The sequence below is a fragment of the Dunckerocampus dactyliophorus genome, chromosome 14 (genome assembly GCF_027744805.1).
Source record: "Dunckerocampus dactyliophorus isolate RoL2022-P2 chromosome 14, RoL_Ddac_1.1, whole genome shotgun sequence".
Classification (NCBI taxonomy): Eukaryota; Metazoa; Chordata; class Actinopteri; order Syngnathiformes; family Syngnathidae; genus Dunckerocampus; species Dunckerocampus dactyliophorus.
In genome coordinates this window covers 25808864-25826613 of record NC_072832.1, presented here as the reverse complement: position 1 = coordinate 25826613, position 17750 = coordinate 25808864, and the positions used below count along the sequence as shown (strand labels likewise).

The window sequence follows — 17750 nt, the reverse complement described above, 5'->3', positions numbered from 1 at the left end:
AATGGACAAGCCAATAGAAACACACCATGAAAACCAGCAGACTCATTGCTTGGAGGAAGAAACTTCTCTTTCATTTTTCACTCACCCTTCTGTGATGCACACACACAAGCATGCACACACACGTGCACAACCACCTCGGGGTGCTCCCTACTCGCCCCGTGAGGAGTTTGTTTACTGTAAATGAATAAGAAATGAGCCTGCTTGGCTGCCTGGCACGCTATCTTGGACTGTAGCAAAACAAGCTGTCTCCCTTTGGTGATGGAGGACACGGTCCGCTCCGTTTGAAGGTGAGGTAGTGTCAATCCCGGCGTGTCTTGTGTGTGGAGGCGGGGTCAGTGAAGGGCACGGTGACATCATAGCGTGGACACTCACAAAAGGACAACAATGCAGGACGGCTTTCTTCTGTCCAGTAATCAACACACTGCACTGGGCCTAGCTCCACCCACTTTAGGTACCACAGTACTGCGCATGGTATCCTAACTAAGGGGTGTTGTCAAAAAGTGGCCCAAAACTTTCAAATTTTAGTTTTGATTTCTTTTTTTTTTTTTTTTACAAATTTTATTTTCTTAATATATATATTTTAATTTAACATTTTTAAAATATTTTACATTTTCTATTTTTTTAATTGTAACTTTAATTAAATTTTTTTAAATATTTTTTAATGTGAATGTGGCGCTTTATTTTCTCATTTTCATTATTTTAATTTTCCTTTTTTACATATATTTTATTTTATGACTTGAATGTGAATTTTTAATTAAAATTTTCATTATTTAAATTTTATTTTTGTAATTTTATTTTTAATATCTTCTATTTTTGAAAGTGTTTTTTTTACATTGTATCTTTTAATATGTTAATTTTTATTTACATTTTTTTTACTATTTACATGTTTTATTTACATTTTTTTCTTAATTTTAATTTTTGATTATATATTTTAAAATATTGTTATTTTTATTTTATGATCTGAATGCATCTCTTTATTTTTAATTTTAATTTTCATTATTTTAATTGGGGGGCTGAGTGGAGACTGGACTCTACCATGATAAAAGTGCTGCCATAAGAATAACATTTAACTTGCTGTTTTTCAGTCAGGCTGCAGTAGAAGTTGAATAAATAAAGTACAAAAGAAAAACAAAGAAACAATAAGTGTGGCAGTAAAGTGTGCTTTAGCTGCATGTTATCCATCTTGACACTTTCATGGCCTTAAAAGCGTGCAAGTGGTTGCTGCCTTGTTGGAAATAAAAGCTTTCATTTTGGTACTTGAACTCATTGTTGCCTTGCAGGACCTTTAAAAAGCCTGCAGGCCTCATGATGTGCTCATCATCTCACCAACTTTCACCGACAGTTCATGACTTTTGTCCAACTGTAAAATAAAATGAGGGAAAGTGGAAGATGCTAAATATATGACAAATGATACCAATAGGAAGTCTGTTCCAGGGTCAAACTGTGCCCATCATCAAACTTGTATCAAGTGTACAGACAATGTCACGCTTGAATATGATTGACTTCTTTCAAAGCATGTGCACATTAAACATCAGCTGTGTGAGTGTATTAGTGGGTGAGACTGTCAAGGGAAATTTCATCACAAGGAGCCCAGTCAAGGCCAACCTGCAGCAATAGCCACACACACACACACACACACACACACACATTTGTGGAATGCTAATAACCTTTCTGCTGTTTCCTTTCTTTCCCCGTGTCTCTCCAGATGTGACTCTGAGAACCGTTACCTTGGAAACCCTCTCAGAGGAACGTGTTATTGTGAGTATCCTGATGCCATGACACCTGAGTCTTCCTCACCCCTCTGCCCTGTGCCTGCACACACACACACTCAGTCATCCTCACCACAACAGAGCGTCAGTGTGTTGTGGTACGAGAGGCAGGCTGGACCAGCCAGGACGCAGCAATCACAAAAGTAGCAGTTAGTCCAGACGTGATTGCAGCGTGTGACGTCATAAATGTCACCTTCATCTGAGATGTCAGAGCAAGAACCCTTTCATCCGTTCATGCATTTGCTGGAGCCTACCCCAGCTGACTGTCGACACCCTAAACATACTTTACTTATTCATAATACCGTCATCCCTCGCCACTCCGCACTTCAAATTTTGCTTCACTCATGCTAGATCATGCTCCTTTGTGGTTTAATTATTAGTGTAAAATATTTAAGCACATTTTCCATATTTTGTGCCTAAATGAAGCCTTTTCACGCATAGAAATGTCTAAATGAAGTCAAATTCAAATCTAAGGCATTCAGAAGACTCATTCAAAGAGGCTGTGATGATATGTAGTATTGTACACGGGTCACTAGGTGTCAGTAATGTTACTGTAATGGCGGGTGAGACACACAAGCACCAGACTTGCGGAACAACAGGCTCTTATTACGGCTTTCAAGGATCTCACAACAGGCACTATAATCCCTAACACGGGCTACCAAGCTAACAACTCAACTCTGAACCCCTGATGTCACTTCCTGTCGAGAACACATTTACAGCAACATACAAATCTCATTTATGTCTTATATGTCATTTTTCCTCTTATGTCTACTATGTTGGGTAGTAAGAGTGCCTATAGGGGTGTTATTTCATGCCTAGAGGGCTCTAATAATGTTCAATGGTGTATTTAGAAGGTCTAAACAGGTTTTCTATGTCTTATCTGTCTTATTTTCTCTTATGTCTACTATATTGGGTAATAGGAGTGTAAAGGTGACTATAGGGGTGTTATTTCATGCCTAGAGGGCTCTAATAATGTTAAATGGTGTATTTAGAAGGTGGTAAACAGGTTTTTTATGTTTTATCTGTCTTATTTTCTCTTATGTCTACTACTGTATATTGGATAGTAGGAGTGTAAAGGTGACTGTAGGAGTGTTATTTCATGTCTAGAGGGCTCTAATAATGTTAAAAAGTGTATTTAGAAGGTGGTAAACAAGTTTTCTAAAATATTCCAGCTCTAAATAAGGAATCCTACATTGGTCTGGAACCAATGAACCGTGGTTATAACTAGGTTTTAGTGCACTGTGATAGGTCACCTGTTTTCTTATCTAAGATGCCTGGGTTCAAGATCACATGTTTAGTTGTTCCAGAACATTCCACAGTCTGCTGGAGTGGTTCTGTCCTGAACTTCAGGAAAAGTAAAAACCTGAGGTTGTCTGGTTTTTATGTTTTTTAAGACGTTTTTATGTCTGGTTGGTTCGGGTTAGGTTAGGTTCTGGTTCTGCTTTTGTCTTTCTTTGTTGACTGAGTGAGGTTGCCATGGAGATGAGAGTTGGCAGATGGTGTGAGAGGTTGTACGTGATGTTTGCGGTGTACTACGTGATATCAAATGTTTGAAGTGCACTCAAAGTACTCCTCTGTCGCCATGGTCAGCGCTCACCTTCATGTCTTTATGACGTACCGCCTCGCATTGTGTGCTCATTAATGCTGCATTATCAGTCTGCTTGTTGGAATAAGCCCCGCCCACAGGTGATCCTTCAAAGAAATGAGACAGATGTTGGACGAGTCAATGAACCTTCTCATCTTTGTGCTAAAACAGAAATTGCAAAGTCAACAACCAAGTGGAGACGTTTTGTTTTTTGTTGTTGGTTAGTTATTGAGGTCGTTCCTACAAGTCCAGGTAAAGGTGTTTTTCACTTATTTGAGTGTTGGATCAACTTGTACACGTCATACAGATACATACTGTATATAGGATACAGCATACACCACGGGTGCCCAAACCTTTCCCAGAAGATTCTTATTAAATTATCTTTGTAATGTTTCTTTTGTAATTAAAATTATGACTTTATTCCCATCATATTTGGACTTTTTCCTCCAACTTAATTTTCCAAAAATTACAACATCATTTTGTTTTGTTTGTTTCTCATAATATTAAGACAAAAAAAAATATCTGACCAAAATAACATTATTTTTCCTCATAATATTACAAGTTTATTATTGTAAATTTGGAGAGACTATGTCTCTCAACTGGCCTGGGTACGCCTCTGAATCCGCCAGGAGGAGCTGGACGAAGTGGCCGGGTAGAGGGAAGTCTGGGCTTCCCTGCTGAGGCTGCTGCCCTTGCAACCCGACCTTGGATGAGTGGAAGAAGATGGATCCAACTTTATTCATTCTTTTGTTTGTTTCTTATAAAATTAATTATTTATACTTTTATCATATTATTACAAACTTATTCTCAATAAAATTAAAAAAACTTTTTTTAAATAACATAATATGTGAAAAATAACATTAAAAAGTTACAATTTTATGAGAATAATGCAATATTATATTATTATTAATATTATGCATTATTTAATATTAATAAATTAATATTAATAAATTAATATTAATTAATATTAAGCATTATTTTTGTTGCAAAATGTTGAAATATTAGAGAAAAAAGGCTTTTTTTATCAGTCATACTATGCGAAACAAACAAAACAATGATAAAGTTGTCATTTTTTGACAAATTTGATTGCAGAAAAAGTTAGAATGCTATGAGGATCACGTCAAAATATTACAGGAATAATTATGCACAGTAATAGTCGCCTACACACAGATATCCTTCTAAAATAGCTAAAACTAAAAAATCCCCACTCCAACTTCCAAAAATATTCAGCTTTGATATTAATGCATCTTTTGGGTTCAATAAGAACATGGTTGTTGTTCTATAATAAAATAATCCTCAAAAATACAACTTGCCTAATAATTCTGCACTCCCTGTATACAGTTGGATACCAGAGCCAGAGGTCTTCATTGTTGACAAGGTCAGGGGTCGCGGGGTAAGGGTGTGGTTTTGATGCAGCAGCTAATTAATGCCATGTAAAGACCCCGCCCCCTGCCAGGCTAACATTTAACATCATGCCTCAGGGCGACAGCGCCGCCATCCCGCATCACGTTGAGCTGCGAGGGCTGTTTAATTAGGGACGGTGGCGGTCAATTAGGACCAGCAATGACACCAGTCAACCACCAGCCCCTTGATGCCTTCAGGGAACCCCTCTGCACCCAGAAGATCCCAAATACTTACTGACTGGCTATTGATGGCAATTCAAGAGTTTGGATGGAAGAAACTGAGCAGTGAGCGCGTAACGTGACCCAGTTGGACCCCCAGCCTCAGGGTCATGTGACCTCAGGATTCCACAGGTTGAGTTGAGCTGCATTTTGTTCTCAAATTGAGGTGATGTTGTCCCACCCCACACGCCTGTGCTTATGATGCGCTGTGTGTCTGTGTGTGTGTGTCATTGTGCTGTTCCAAATGTGAAATAAAGAATGGTTAACGAGCCTGGAGTGAAGGCACACAAGCCGATACTGCAGGTGAGTTCACACCTGCTTAGCATGAGATTAGCCACTCTATGCTAATTAGCTCACCCATCTGTGAACCCGAGTGAGCGCGTTTGAGTCGCACGTCTTGTGGCGATGCTCGCTACCTTTAGCGACACCTTGATGTGACTCGGCTGCCGTGACGGCGGGCGGCACTCGTGCACGCCCAAGTGAGTGTGCGCTCATCTCAGCGGGGGAATTGCAATTAGCCGAGATGAACTTTTCAACTGTTGTCGCTAACAGCTATGAAATCAAACACGTGTTTCTGTATGTGTGTGTGTGAGACCATTCAAACACATGCAGGTAATCAATCAGTCGGTGCTGACGAGCCTTTTCGCATAAACAAGCCAGCGGCAGGCGTGCATGAGTGGGCCTCGAGCGCGTGTGCATGAGAGGGATGCTGCATGGGACATTGTCTTTGATGATGTCTGCTGCTGGCCGCCGTGGAAACGCAACACAATAAACAGACTTGATCATTTATGACTTATTCTATGTTTTGTATATGTTTTTTCTAGACAACCTGTTGATCGACTACCAGTTCACCTTCAGTTTGCTGCAGGAAGACGACCGCTACTACACAGCCATCAACTTCATGACCACCCCTGAACAGGTACAACATGCTCACCTACTTTGTGTGTGTGTGTGTGTATGCACACTGCACCTCGATGACCGTTTTTGTTTGCCCTCTGCAGACCACCAAGAACTTGGAAATGTCCATCAACGCTTCTAACAACTTCAACCTCAACATCACCTGGTCCTTCAGCTCAACAGGTTCTTTTCTCTCTCTTGGATTTCAATGATCAGTTTGTGTTTTTGTTGACGGCTACCAGACACAGTGCCACTTCCTGGTGGTGGTTTTGATTGGCATGTGTTCCAACAGGATTTTTCATGGCCAGAACATAATGAAGTCGTGTTTGACTGACGTGTGTCAGCGTTAATGGCCTGCTGATTGGAGTCATTCTGACATCTGTCACGTTCTTGCTGTGATTTGATTCAACATGGTGGCAGGAAGGGTCAATAAGTCCTTTTCTTAACAAAAGATCAGCTCACACTGAGTCCAAATGGCACACGTTAAAAGACAAATTAGCAACACAAGAAAGTAGGATAAGAGGCACAGCTCGGGCTAAGAGAAACTCACCATGGGAGGTGGAAACAGCAATACGCCTAACCAAGGTAGCCAAGAAGGCGTCCAACACACAGATACCGTCGGTCTCAGGACAAGAAAAGCAAAAACACAGGAAAGCAAACCGGGTGCATCAGGTACGAGGAGAGGCTCGTGTCTTTTGGGGATCGAGGCAAAAATTCACACATGGCCCCTTCGCAAAGCGCCACTGCTTGTAGAAGTTGAGTTTGTCAGTCCTCAGAGGCCTCTGACTGGGCTGGGGTTCCCAACCCAAGCAGTTGCCCTCTTTCCTCGGTGGCAAGCTACACCCCTGGTTGTGAGCACCCCCCGCCCTAACTAAATAGCCACCTAATAAAAAATGAGAACATATGATTGAGGGGTACTCATGGTATGACTAAAAGGCTCTGCGGGTACACAAGACAAAAACGCTTGGGAAACACTGCCTGAGAAGACTTTTCGAGGGGCATCTGAGCAGTCTTCATTGGTTCATGCTCAATGACTAGATAGGACAGCTATAGTCTGATGTTTTGGTGTAGGATTCAAAGTATTTGTCCTCTAAAGGTAGAGGCATGACTCTTGATGATTTTGTGTTGCAAAACAACAGTCATTACGATACAGTGAAGCAAGGCCTCTGCCAGCCAACGGCAGTCGTTAGGATCCAGTGGAGTGAGACCACTGCTAGGCAACGACAGTCGTTAGGATCCAGTGGAGCAAGACCTCTACCAGCCAACGACAGTCGTTAGGATACAGTGGCACGAGACCTCTGCCAGCCGACGACAGTCATTGGGTGGAATAACACTGGTTAGAATGGAACGATGGTCATGGACAAGTTGATGTGATTCATTGTCAGACCTTTGAGTTTCTAAGACTGAAAGGAGTTCATCCTGACATGGACATAAAGTCAGAGAAGCTTCTAAGCAGGACCACAGGGTGGTTTTTCATGGTAGAAGCTCATTTTGACTATTTGAGTGAGAAGCTTACCCCTCAAAGTCGAAAAGCGAGAAAAGAGAGAAGGTCAATGATGTGTTAAAACAGTCAAAAAATAATGATAGTCATCATAAAAGGTATTGGTCATGGGAAAGTATAAGTCATGTGATCTAACAACCATCCTATGTGAAGTTTAGCACTTCCTGTTTGCCTGTTTACAGCCGCCTCTCCCGAGACTTCAGAACCTGTTTAGAATTTTGTTGTAGGCGTGTTTTATCCATCCTTCATCCTGATTTTAATTAAGATAAAAGCCCAGACCGTGTGAATATCAGCAAGTGTTTAAAGCGACAGCTGGAAATATTTTATTGTGGTATGCGCCAGCGTCGTCGTCCATCACAGGAAGCTGCTGATCTGAAATCAGTTGCTGACAAATTTACAATCAGTTGCTGAATGACTGCACGTTGTCACGGAAACACTCCCCATGGTAGATGACCTCCTCCTCTTTCTTGCGCCATCCAAGCAGCACAGGATGGATTCATGGAGGACAATGTTTGCGTCATGTGTTCATCATACCACACCAGGCACATTGATATATAATTTCCTAATCCAGCCATCCATCCATCAATCCATTTTCTACCGCTTATCCGAGGTCGGGTCGCGGGGGCAGCAGCCTAAGCTGGGAAGCCTAGACTTTCCGCTCCTGGCCACTTCGTCCAGTTCCTCCTGGCGGACCCGAGGCGTTCCCAGGCCAGTTGAGGGACATAGTATCTCCAATGTCTGGGTCCTGGGTCTTCCCCAAGGCCTCCTACTTTTCGAACGTGCCCTGAACACCTCACCAGGGAGGCATGCTGACCAGATGCCCGGGCCACCTCATCTGGTTCCTCTCAATGCGAAGGAGCAACTCAGAGTTTCTCCCAGATGACAGTGCTTCTCACCTCATCTCTAAGGGCCCAGCCACCCTACGGAGAAAAGTCATTTTGGCCATCTTGTCCTTTTGGCCACTACCCAAAGCTCATGACCATAGGTGAGGGTAGGATCGTAGGTGGACCAATAAATTGAGAGCTTTGCCTCCTCTTCACCACAGCTGTCGGCATCACTGCAGACGCCGCACCAATCCGCCTGTCATTCTTGCGTTCCATCCTTCCCTCACTCGTGAACAAGACCCCAAGGTACGGCCCTCCACCCTTTTCTGGGCGAGAACCATGGAATGGGACTTGGAGGTGCTGATTTCCTAATCATTCTGGTGTATTTTTGTGACTGTGTGTTCTAGCTGGAACCATCTCAGGAGAAGAGATGTCCATCATGGCCAGAAGCAACATCAAGGAGCACCGAGACAGCTTCTCATGTGACACATTTAATTTTAAACAACATCACAACATCACCTTCTACATCTACGTGTCCAACTTCAGCTGGCCCATCAAGATCCAGGTAATCACTACCAGACACACTTTGGACCACACAGTAATTATTAGGATTATTATTGGTATTAAATATAAATCATGATATTTTTTGGTGTTTAGAGTGTTTTGCCATCATAGTGACATAACCACCAAGACGCAGTGTCTCTGTAACCATGGCAACACATCACAAGACGTGTATGTTTGGCATCAGCGGCTTTAATCAAGTCAGATGAGTGATGTAGATCCGCGGCACATAGATCTGCCGCCAGCCTCATCGCTGGTCGTATTTCACTGCACAGAGCCTCCAAAGTGTCCTCTGTCACGTTTAATGACGTGTGACTTTTCCACGTCGATTGGAGTGTGTGCGCTGCTCTATCTGAGACAACGTTCACACCGCCGCCTCACCGGCCATTCAATCCAAGAGGACATTGGACATCCATATTTCATATTCATCTTCCGTCTGATTGATGGAGTCAGGAAGTGGCAGAAGACCGCAAACTGTGCTGGATGCTTCTCAGTGGGCATGGACCCAAGGAGAAGAGGACAGACAGACAGGTATTCTCTGCAAAATGATCATAAAGAACTTAATCACTAAATAAAACAACCCAGGCAAGACATGAGACATAAGAAAAATAAGCGTAGGGGAGGAATGATCTGCTCAGTCTTTGGGTGGAGCAGGACAGTGATAGTAATCTGCCACTAAAAGTGCTCTTCTGTTGGGAGATGATGCTGTGCATTGGATGATGCTGGTTGTCCATGATGGATAGGAGCCTCCTCAGTGTCCTTTGCTCTGCCACACATGTCAGGCTGTCCAGCTCAGTGCCTCAGCAGTTTGTCCAGGTGTGTGGCATACTTCTTCTTGAGGCTGCTCCCCTAGCACACTACTGCATACAGAAGGGCACTAGCTACCACACTCTGGTAGAAGATCTGTAGCAGCTTGTATACATTGAAGGACGCCAGCCTTCTGAGGAAGTACAGACGACTCTGCCCTTACCTGCACAGAGCATCCATGTTGGCAGTCCAGTCCAGTTTATCATCCAGATGCACTCCCAGGTATTTGTAGCTGTGAACCACCTCCACACGGTCACGTTTGATGAGACGATGGATGTCCAGCTGAAGTACAGTGGAAACTTGGTTTTGTAGGATTTGGGTTTCGATGAAAATTATTGCCAAAAATATGTCTTGGTTGTCGTACGGACAAACAGTACGTACTAGTCTGAGGAATGGCGTGCCCAAACAAAGTATCCGTGCGTTGGTCACTCGGTCTCTGTGAAGAACGGATAGTAGTCTTGTAGAGTTGGGACACTATAGACAGATTCCAGCCAGAGAATCCTTTACTCATCTTCATTGTGTCCAAGTTGGATGACCAACTCAGGCTCTGTCTCCTTTCTTCCTAATAAGCTGATGAGGAGTTTAAGCGTACTGCGTATTTCTGAGTATTAGACGAATATGATTTTAGACAGTGTTTTATTGCGTACGGCTGCAAAATGAACCACCTTTGGGCCATAAAAAGTTGCAAGTGCCGGAGGTTTGATACATTTATTTCTTATGAGAAAAATGGATTGGATTTTCCATCCATCCATTTTTTTCCACTTATCCGGGTTCAGGGCGCGGGGGCAGGAGTCTCAGTGGGGAAGTCCAGACTTCCCGATCTCTAGCCACCGCCTCCTGTTCCACCAGGAGGACACCAAGGCGTTCACCAAGGCGTTCCCAGGACAGCTGTGAGACTTAATTCCTCCAGCATGTCCTACAAATGTTTTCTAATAAAAAACATCCTGATTTAGAAAAAATGCTCACTTTTGACAGACACTGTCACAGAGGGAAGCTGCAAAAAGACAAAAGTATTGGGACACCACTAGGAAGTGAAACGTGAGAACAACGTGCACTATGGCTGCAAATAGAAGCTTGAAACTTGCTGTTTGGATGGATGAAGTCATGGGTTAGGTCCCACACCAGGGGTCGGCAACCTTTGGCATCAAAAGAGCCATTTTGCCTCCTCTTCTAGTAAAGGTTAAAACAAGACACAGATTATAAACAAAGGAATATGTGCATTCATAATTAAACTATATTTTCTTCTGACATTTTTTTTTAGGGACAAATTCATAGTTATGGGTAGCTTACCATAGCGGTAGCACACTCTCTAGACGTCTTTTCCGCGTGTCATTATCACACTTGCCCTCCCCTCCTCCCTCTTCACTTGCTCATCCAATCAACAGTCAGAACGCTGAGTAGATGCATTCATGGGCTCGCGCTTAGTCGGATATTTCAAACTCTTTTTGAAAATGCACATTTCCTCCGATTTGGTGTTTAAAGAAAATCACAGAGCTCAGCCTGGGAGCTGCAACAAGGGGGCTTAAGCGCCGCCGTTTGCCAACCAAAGTCCTAGACGGACCAAATAAATATGAATCAAACACAAACACTTAGTGCTTTGGTAGAATCAAGATTTGGACTTTATCAAGCAGCAAGTGGTAGATTTTTTTGCAGGATAAAGGAATTAATATAGACATAGACAACATAGAAGCCTGTCATCCTCTCCCACAAAAAGACACAAGCAAACCAGCGGCCATCATCATGAGGTTTTTCAACAGAAAATGTAAAAACAAATTATTGCGGCAAGGTAAGATGCTTAAAGGAACAAATGTTTACCTTAATGAACACCTGACCTGATAATGCGGAAAATAGCAAAGAGAGCTAGATATCTACGGAAAGAAAAAAAATACAAGCAACTTGGACCTCCAACTGCAAAATGTACATAAAGTTAAATGGAACACCAGAACAAGCAAAAGTATTAATGCTCAGGAGTCTGAAGGATCTGGACAAACTAATATAATCCAACTGTTTTATTTATAATAGCTCATGGTAGACCTCATGATAACGGTAGCTGGTTAACACATGTGGACAATAAACTACTACATTTCATAACATTTTGGAGGAGGACATAGACCCACACACAAACTTCTTTTCTCATATTAGAAATGACTGCTGCTACTATACACATGAACAATATAATGACAACTTTAATATAGGTAATAAGTTGTCAATCATTCACATTCATAGTAGAAGTATGTATGCAAATGATAATAATATCAGACAATACCTGAGTCTATTTAGGGAACCCTTTCAAATCATCGCTATTTCAGAAACTTGGATTCATGTCAACAAAGGCGTGGACTTTGAGTTGGAAGGTTATGACGTGAACTGCATCAGTAGGAACAACAAAAGTGGTGGAGGAGTGGCTGTGTAAAGAGAAAAGTAAAAACGTACTAATAAGTTGTATAAATAGAACACCTAAGTCTAGCATTGAAATGTTTGAGGATTGGATCAAAGCAACATTCACAGACATTAGCCAAAAAATAATCTTTGTATGTGGAGATTTCAACATTGACCTTCTAAAGTCAAATAAGCAAAACAGAATAGATAACTTTATAGATACAATGAACAGTTTAAGTCTTTATCCTAAAATCACCAGGCCAAGCAGGATTACAGATCACTGCGCATCATTCATTAATAACATATTCACCAATGGTTTCCATAGCAACAGGACGAGTGGACTGTTAATTCATGATATTACTGACCATCTTCCGGTGTTTATGATTTATAATGAAAACTATAAAAAGAGAAAGAAGGACGATATCAGGACATTCAGAAGATCACATACAGAGGAAAGTATTAGCGCTTTTAGGAAAGATTTGGAAAAACAAAGACGGGAGTGCGTATATAGTGAGAATGACGTGAACGAGGCGTATAAAAACTTTCTTAATATTTATATGAAGTGCTGTAACAGACATTGGCCACTGAGAGAAGTATCTAATAAGCAAAGGAAGACATTCAGCCGTGGATGACCAAGGGACTACTAAACGCCTGTAAGAAGAAAAATACACTATATAGGAGATTTATCATTCGAAACTAAAGAAGCAGGAAAAATATATAAAACATACAAAAATAAGTTAACAAATATTTTGAGAGTGTGTAGAAAGAATATTCTAGTCATTTATTAAACAAGAAGAAAAACAACACGAGAGCAACATGGGGCATTCTAAACAGTATTATACGGAACGGTGCTAAGAAAGCAGACTACCTTCTTTATTTTATACATGCACATGATAAATATGACAATATGAATCAGGTAGTTGAAAAGTTCAACAACTACTTCGTAAAGATTGGACCGGAACTGGAAACAAAGATCCCAAATGACCCGCCAGTAGAGGAAAGAAATGAGATTATAGACAGGAATCCCAACTCCATGTTCCTCACTAACGTCACACAAAAGGAAATCATTGATATTGTTAATAAATTCAAAGCAAAAACATCAACCCATTGCAACGGAATAGAAATGGAAAGGATAAAAAGGGTTATAAATGAGATTGCACAACCGCTAACGTACCTTAGCAACCTATCATTCCAGACAGGTAAATTCCCAAACAAAATGAAAATAGCTAAAGTAGTTCCAATCTTTAAAAATGGAAACAAACATCAATTCATATTGACAGGAGGCAACATGTGAAGCTAGTAGAACATACGTCCGAGGGGTTAAACATATCATGCGGCGTTCCCCAGGGGTCAATCCTAGGACCAAAACTATTCAATCTATATATAAAGGACATCTGTAAAGTCCCGAGAGACCTAAAGCTAGTATTATTTGCAGACGATACAACCGCATTATGTTCTGGAGACAGCACACCAGAGCTAGTACAACAAATCACAGATGAACTAACTCTACTAAAAAGATGGTTTGATAAAAACAGACTATCACTGAACCAAGGTAAAACTAAAGTAATGTTATTTGGTAAGTGCAAAAGAAGCGTATCAGCAAATACACATTGATGGTGTAGACATTGACAGGGTGAACGAAAATACATTTCTCAGGGTTAAAATAGACAAGAAGATGAACTGGAAATCTCACATTAAAAATGTAAAACATAAAGTGGCAAGAAACACCTCAATACTGAATAAAGCTAAATTTCTCCTAGACCAAAAAGCACTACATATGCTCTACTGTTCACTGATATTACCATATCTAACTTATTGTGCCGAGTTATGGGGTAATAACTACAAAAGTGCACTCCAGTCACTAACTGTACAAAAAGGTCACTCAGGATCATCCATAATGCTGCTTACAGAGAACACACAAACTCTTTATTTATAAAATCACAAATATTAAAATTTGCGGATCTCGTAAACTTTAAGATGGCAAAAATGATGCATAAAGCAAACAATAACCTTCTACCGAAAAATGTAAAACAATTCTTATCAACAAGAGAGGAGAAATATGATCTGAGGGGTAAATTGAACCTAAAACACTTCTATGCACAGAGTACACTGAAAACCTTCAGCATTTCTGTATGTGGAATGAAGTTGTGGAACGGATTGAGTAAGGAACTCAAACAATGCACAACAATGAGCCATTTTAAGAAAAAGTACAAGCAGTTGATGTTCACAAAATACAAAGAAGAGACCTGAACTACTGTGTACATACAATACTACAGTATATCTAACCACTACTACACTGACTACTAACTCTTCATTGTGGTGAGTACATGGTCTGTACTCACTCATTATCAATCAAACACTCTTTCAGCCATTTTATCAGTTATTATTAAGCCTCTAGCTTCCTTTTAGTAAGTAAAAACCTTGGCTATGATTGCACTACATTGTCATGTAGACCTACAAAGTACACTTGGAAGAACAAGAGGTGAATAAATGTATTGCAACTGATGTGAAACTGATGAGGGGTAGGATTAAATAAGCTTTGCTTCTTCCTACTCCTTTTTGGACATGCACAATGCTACTGTTTGACTCATATGCATGTTCAGGATGAATTAAAACCATGAACCATAAAGTGGTCCTTACATCCCGACATACGTGCTCCTACGTGCTGGCTACATGCAAAAATGGGGAAAATGGAAAGAGACGCGCACATGTCCTGCATGGATTTTCACGCCAAACTCCAAGCATGCCTTTGTGGACCTGGCATGCAGTCCTCCAAAAGGTCTTGCTAAGGTGAAGAATGAAGACTCGGGAACAACCTCTCATTGACCGATTGATTCAAAGCCTTTCTCCGTGTAGTTTACTGACTATTCATATGTCATGTGATGTGATGACATCATCCTTTGCATAGAAGGAAAAGCTCATTAAGAGTCATTTACTCTTCATGTGGCCCCCACCTCCACCTCCACCCCCAGTGCTGTTCCCATCAGTGGTGCGTTATTAGAGCCGCATATAGCGGCTACTAGAAAGATGATATGGTAATTACCGCCTATCTCCACGCCGTGTAACATGAGAAGCTCGCCGTGTCTCGTCTGATGACCTTCTGACGCCACAACAGGATGAGAAAAAGTCCGGAGAATCGTTAATGACCCGACCCGATATATATCTAATCTTTGCACAGACACACACCACTCACTCGCCACTATATTAGGTACACTATCTAATAAGAGACACACTCAACCGGGGGTGTCCAAAATGTGGTCCCTTTGCTGCCTTCCACTGCTTTTTTGTTTGACCTACGGCACATTCCAAACATATAATTTAACAAAAACAACAACAAAGTAAAACAAAAATGGGCAATCATCAGTAATTTTACAAGAAAAAATATTACGAGAAGAAAAGTTGTAATCTAACGAGAAAAAGTCGTCATTTATGAGAATAACATGGTAAAATTATGAAGAAAATATGAGTCATTAATATCATTTTAGTAGCATAAAGTTGAAATATTATAGAAAAAAGACTTTTTTTAAGAAGAGAAAGAAAAAAGATTTTTCTAATATGTTCAGAAACAAACAATAAATAAAGAAAAATAAAGGAGAATTATGTTATAATGATAAGAGAATAAAGTCATAATTATGAGAACACAATAGAAAGAGTTGAAATATTTAAAAAAAAATAATAATCTGAATATAATATTATGAGGAAAAATAATGTCATGTTAATAAAAGAGAGTTGAAATACTAAAGAAAAATACGTAAAATTTTAAAAAGGTGTAATATAGAAAACAAAAGAAAATAAAATTGTCATTTTGGAAGATTAGATTGGGTCAACAGATTAAAAATAAATTTAAAGTTTTAAGAAGAAAGTTGAAATATTTGAAATAAAAAAACAACACAAATTGTGAAGTTGATATTAATAATATGCGTATTAACCTGTATGACAAAGCTGAGATGCACTTTTTAAAAATATATATGTATAGTGTCCCTCACTATATTGGGGTTGTTCAGAAATGAATGAATGGATAAATGATGGCTGTTTGGTGTTAGGCTATGGCAGGGGCGGCCATTACGTCGATCGCGAGCTACCGGTAGATCGCCAAGGTAGTTTGGGATCGATCGCGTAAACGTCACTTTGTAGTTGTCATGTGACATCAGTCAGCTGACATTAAGCTCCCCTCCTGATTCGCGCTTGCTCCCCCGCAGCGTTTCAAGCTACACACGAAGATGCAACTTTCATCTTTATGATTGTGATTATGGATAAACTAACTCCGTGGTAAGATGTTTATATCTATAACTAAAGTTATCTGTTCACTTGTAGCGGCTAGTTACAAGTGTATAAAAAGTGTATTGTTTCCTGGCTTTGCTTGGCGTCATGAACTCTACTACAGAAATCAGTGTTCTCTACACGTTGGCTCCTTAAACTATTATTTCATGATGAAATTAAAAATGTGCCCATCGCTGAAACCTTTTCAATATGTTGCCTTGACTTGGGCTGCATTGTCTTTTGCATCATCATTTTACATTCTTGTATGTGGCTAATGTTTGATAGCAAATGCTAACTGGATGTAATACATGAAGTGTGTGCCCTAATGAACGTTACACAGTTAATGTGACTGACATATCAGCAGTACTCACTCACTAGTACACCACTATTTAGGAGTTATGTGTAATTATCTTTATTTCCACATTAAAGTGAGTTATGATAGCAATGTGATTGAATGTGAAATACTAATCATTCATATTTACAATAGAATTTCAGAGTTTACTGGTTACGTTTTTGATACGTTATATGTTTTATAGAAAGAGGTAGATCATTTTGACTTGTACTTGCATGCTGAGAAAGTGCGTGCACTCCAGATATACATGTATAACCTACATTAATACCTACTCGTATTTTAAAAAAAATACATATAGTAAATATACACATTTTGTATATTTATAGTAGTAGGTAGATCTTTGGGACTTGGTCATTTTAAAAGTAGCTTGCAGGCTAAAAAAGTGTGAGCACCCCTGGACTATGGTATAGAATCAGTGCAAACATATTGAAATATGAGTATGATGTCATTTGAAGACAGTAGCTTACATGACGTTACCTTAACACTGCATGAAGTCAGCCATGGCATGTCCCACACGATAGAGGGAAAAAAGTTATCTTCCAATCCCGTGTGGAAGTGGGACGTTTTTGGCTTTAGAAGAAATAAATTTAACTTGCTAGTTAGCGGCCGTCTCGAATCCCTGCCGCATAACAGTTGTGCAATGTGATGTAAGCAAAGAATAATAGGAGTGTAAATGTGACTATAGGGGTGTTATTTCATGTCTATAGGGCTCTAGTAATGTTAAAATATGTATTTGGAAGGTGGTTCACAGGTGTTCTATGTCTTATTTTCTCTTATCTCTACTATATTGGGTAATAGGATTGTAAAGGTGACTTTAGGGGTGTTATTTCATGTCTAGAGGGCTCGAATAACATAGAAAAGCATATTTAGAAGGTGGTAAACGGGTTTTCTATGTCTTATATGCCTTTTTTTCTCTTAGTATGTCTACTATATTGGGTATTATGCTGACTATAGGGGTATTATTTCATGTCTAGAGGACTCTCATAGCGTTAAAAACCATATTTAGAAGGTGGTAAACAGGTTTTGTATATTTTATATATAAGTCTTGTTTTCTTTTATTATGTCTACTATATTGGGTGTTGGGAGTGTAAAGCTGACTATCGGGGTGTTATTTTATGTCTGGAGGACTAATAGCATTAAAAAGTGTATTTAGAAGATGGTAAACAGGCTTTGTATGTCTTATATGTCTTATT

The 17750-nt window shown here is 40.1% G+C and overlaps 1 protein-coding gene across 8 annotated transcripts in view; it reads left to right on the top strand.

The window, feature by feature from the left end:
- atrnl1a (attractin-like 1a) overlaps window positions 1–17750 on the top strand; it is a 157182-nt gene that overhangs the window by 63229 nt on the left and 76203 nt on the right. For 7 of the 8 annotated variants that reach the window (XM_054798007.1, XM_054798012.1, XM_054798011.1 and 4 more), the window contains 4 exons: window positions 1706–1758; window positions 5801–5895; window positions 5978–6056; window positions 8606–8763. In XM_054798007.1, coding sequence (XP_054653982.1) covers window positions 1706–1758; window positions 5801–5895; window positions 5978–6056; window positions 8606–8763 — 385 coding nt within the window. Of the gene's footprint in view, window positions 1–1705; window positions 1759–5800; window positions 5896–5977; window positions 6057–8419; window positions 8505–8605; window positions 8764–17750 lie in introns of all 8 variants that reach the window. The other variant, XR_008573579.1, reaches the window with a different exon arrangement.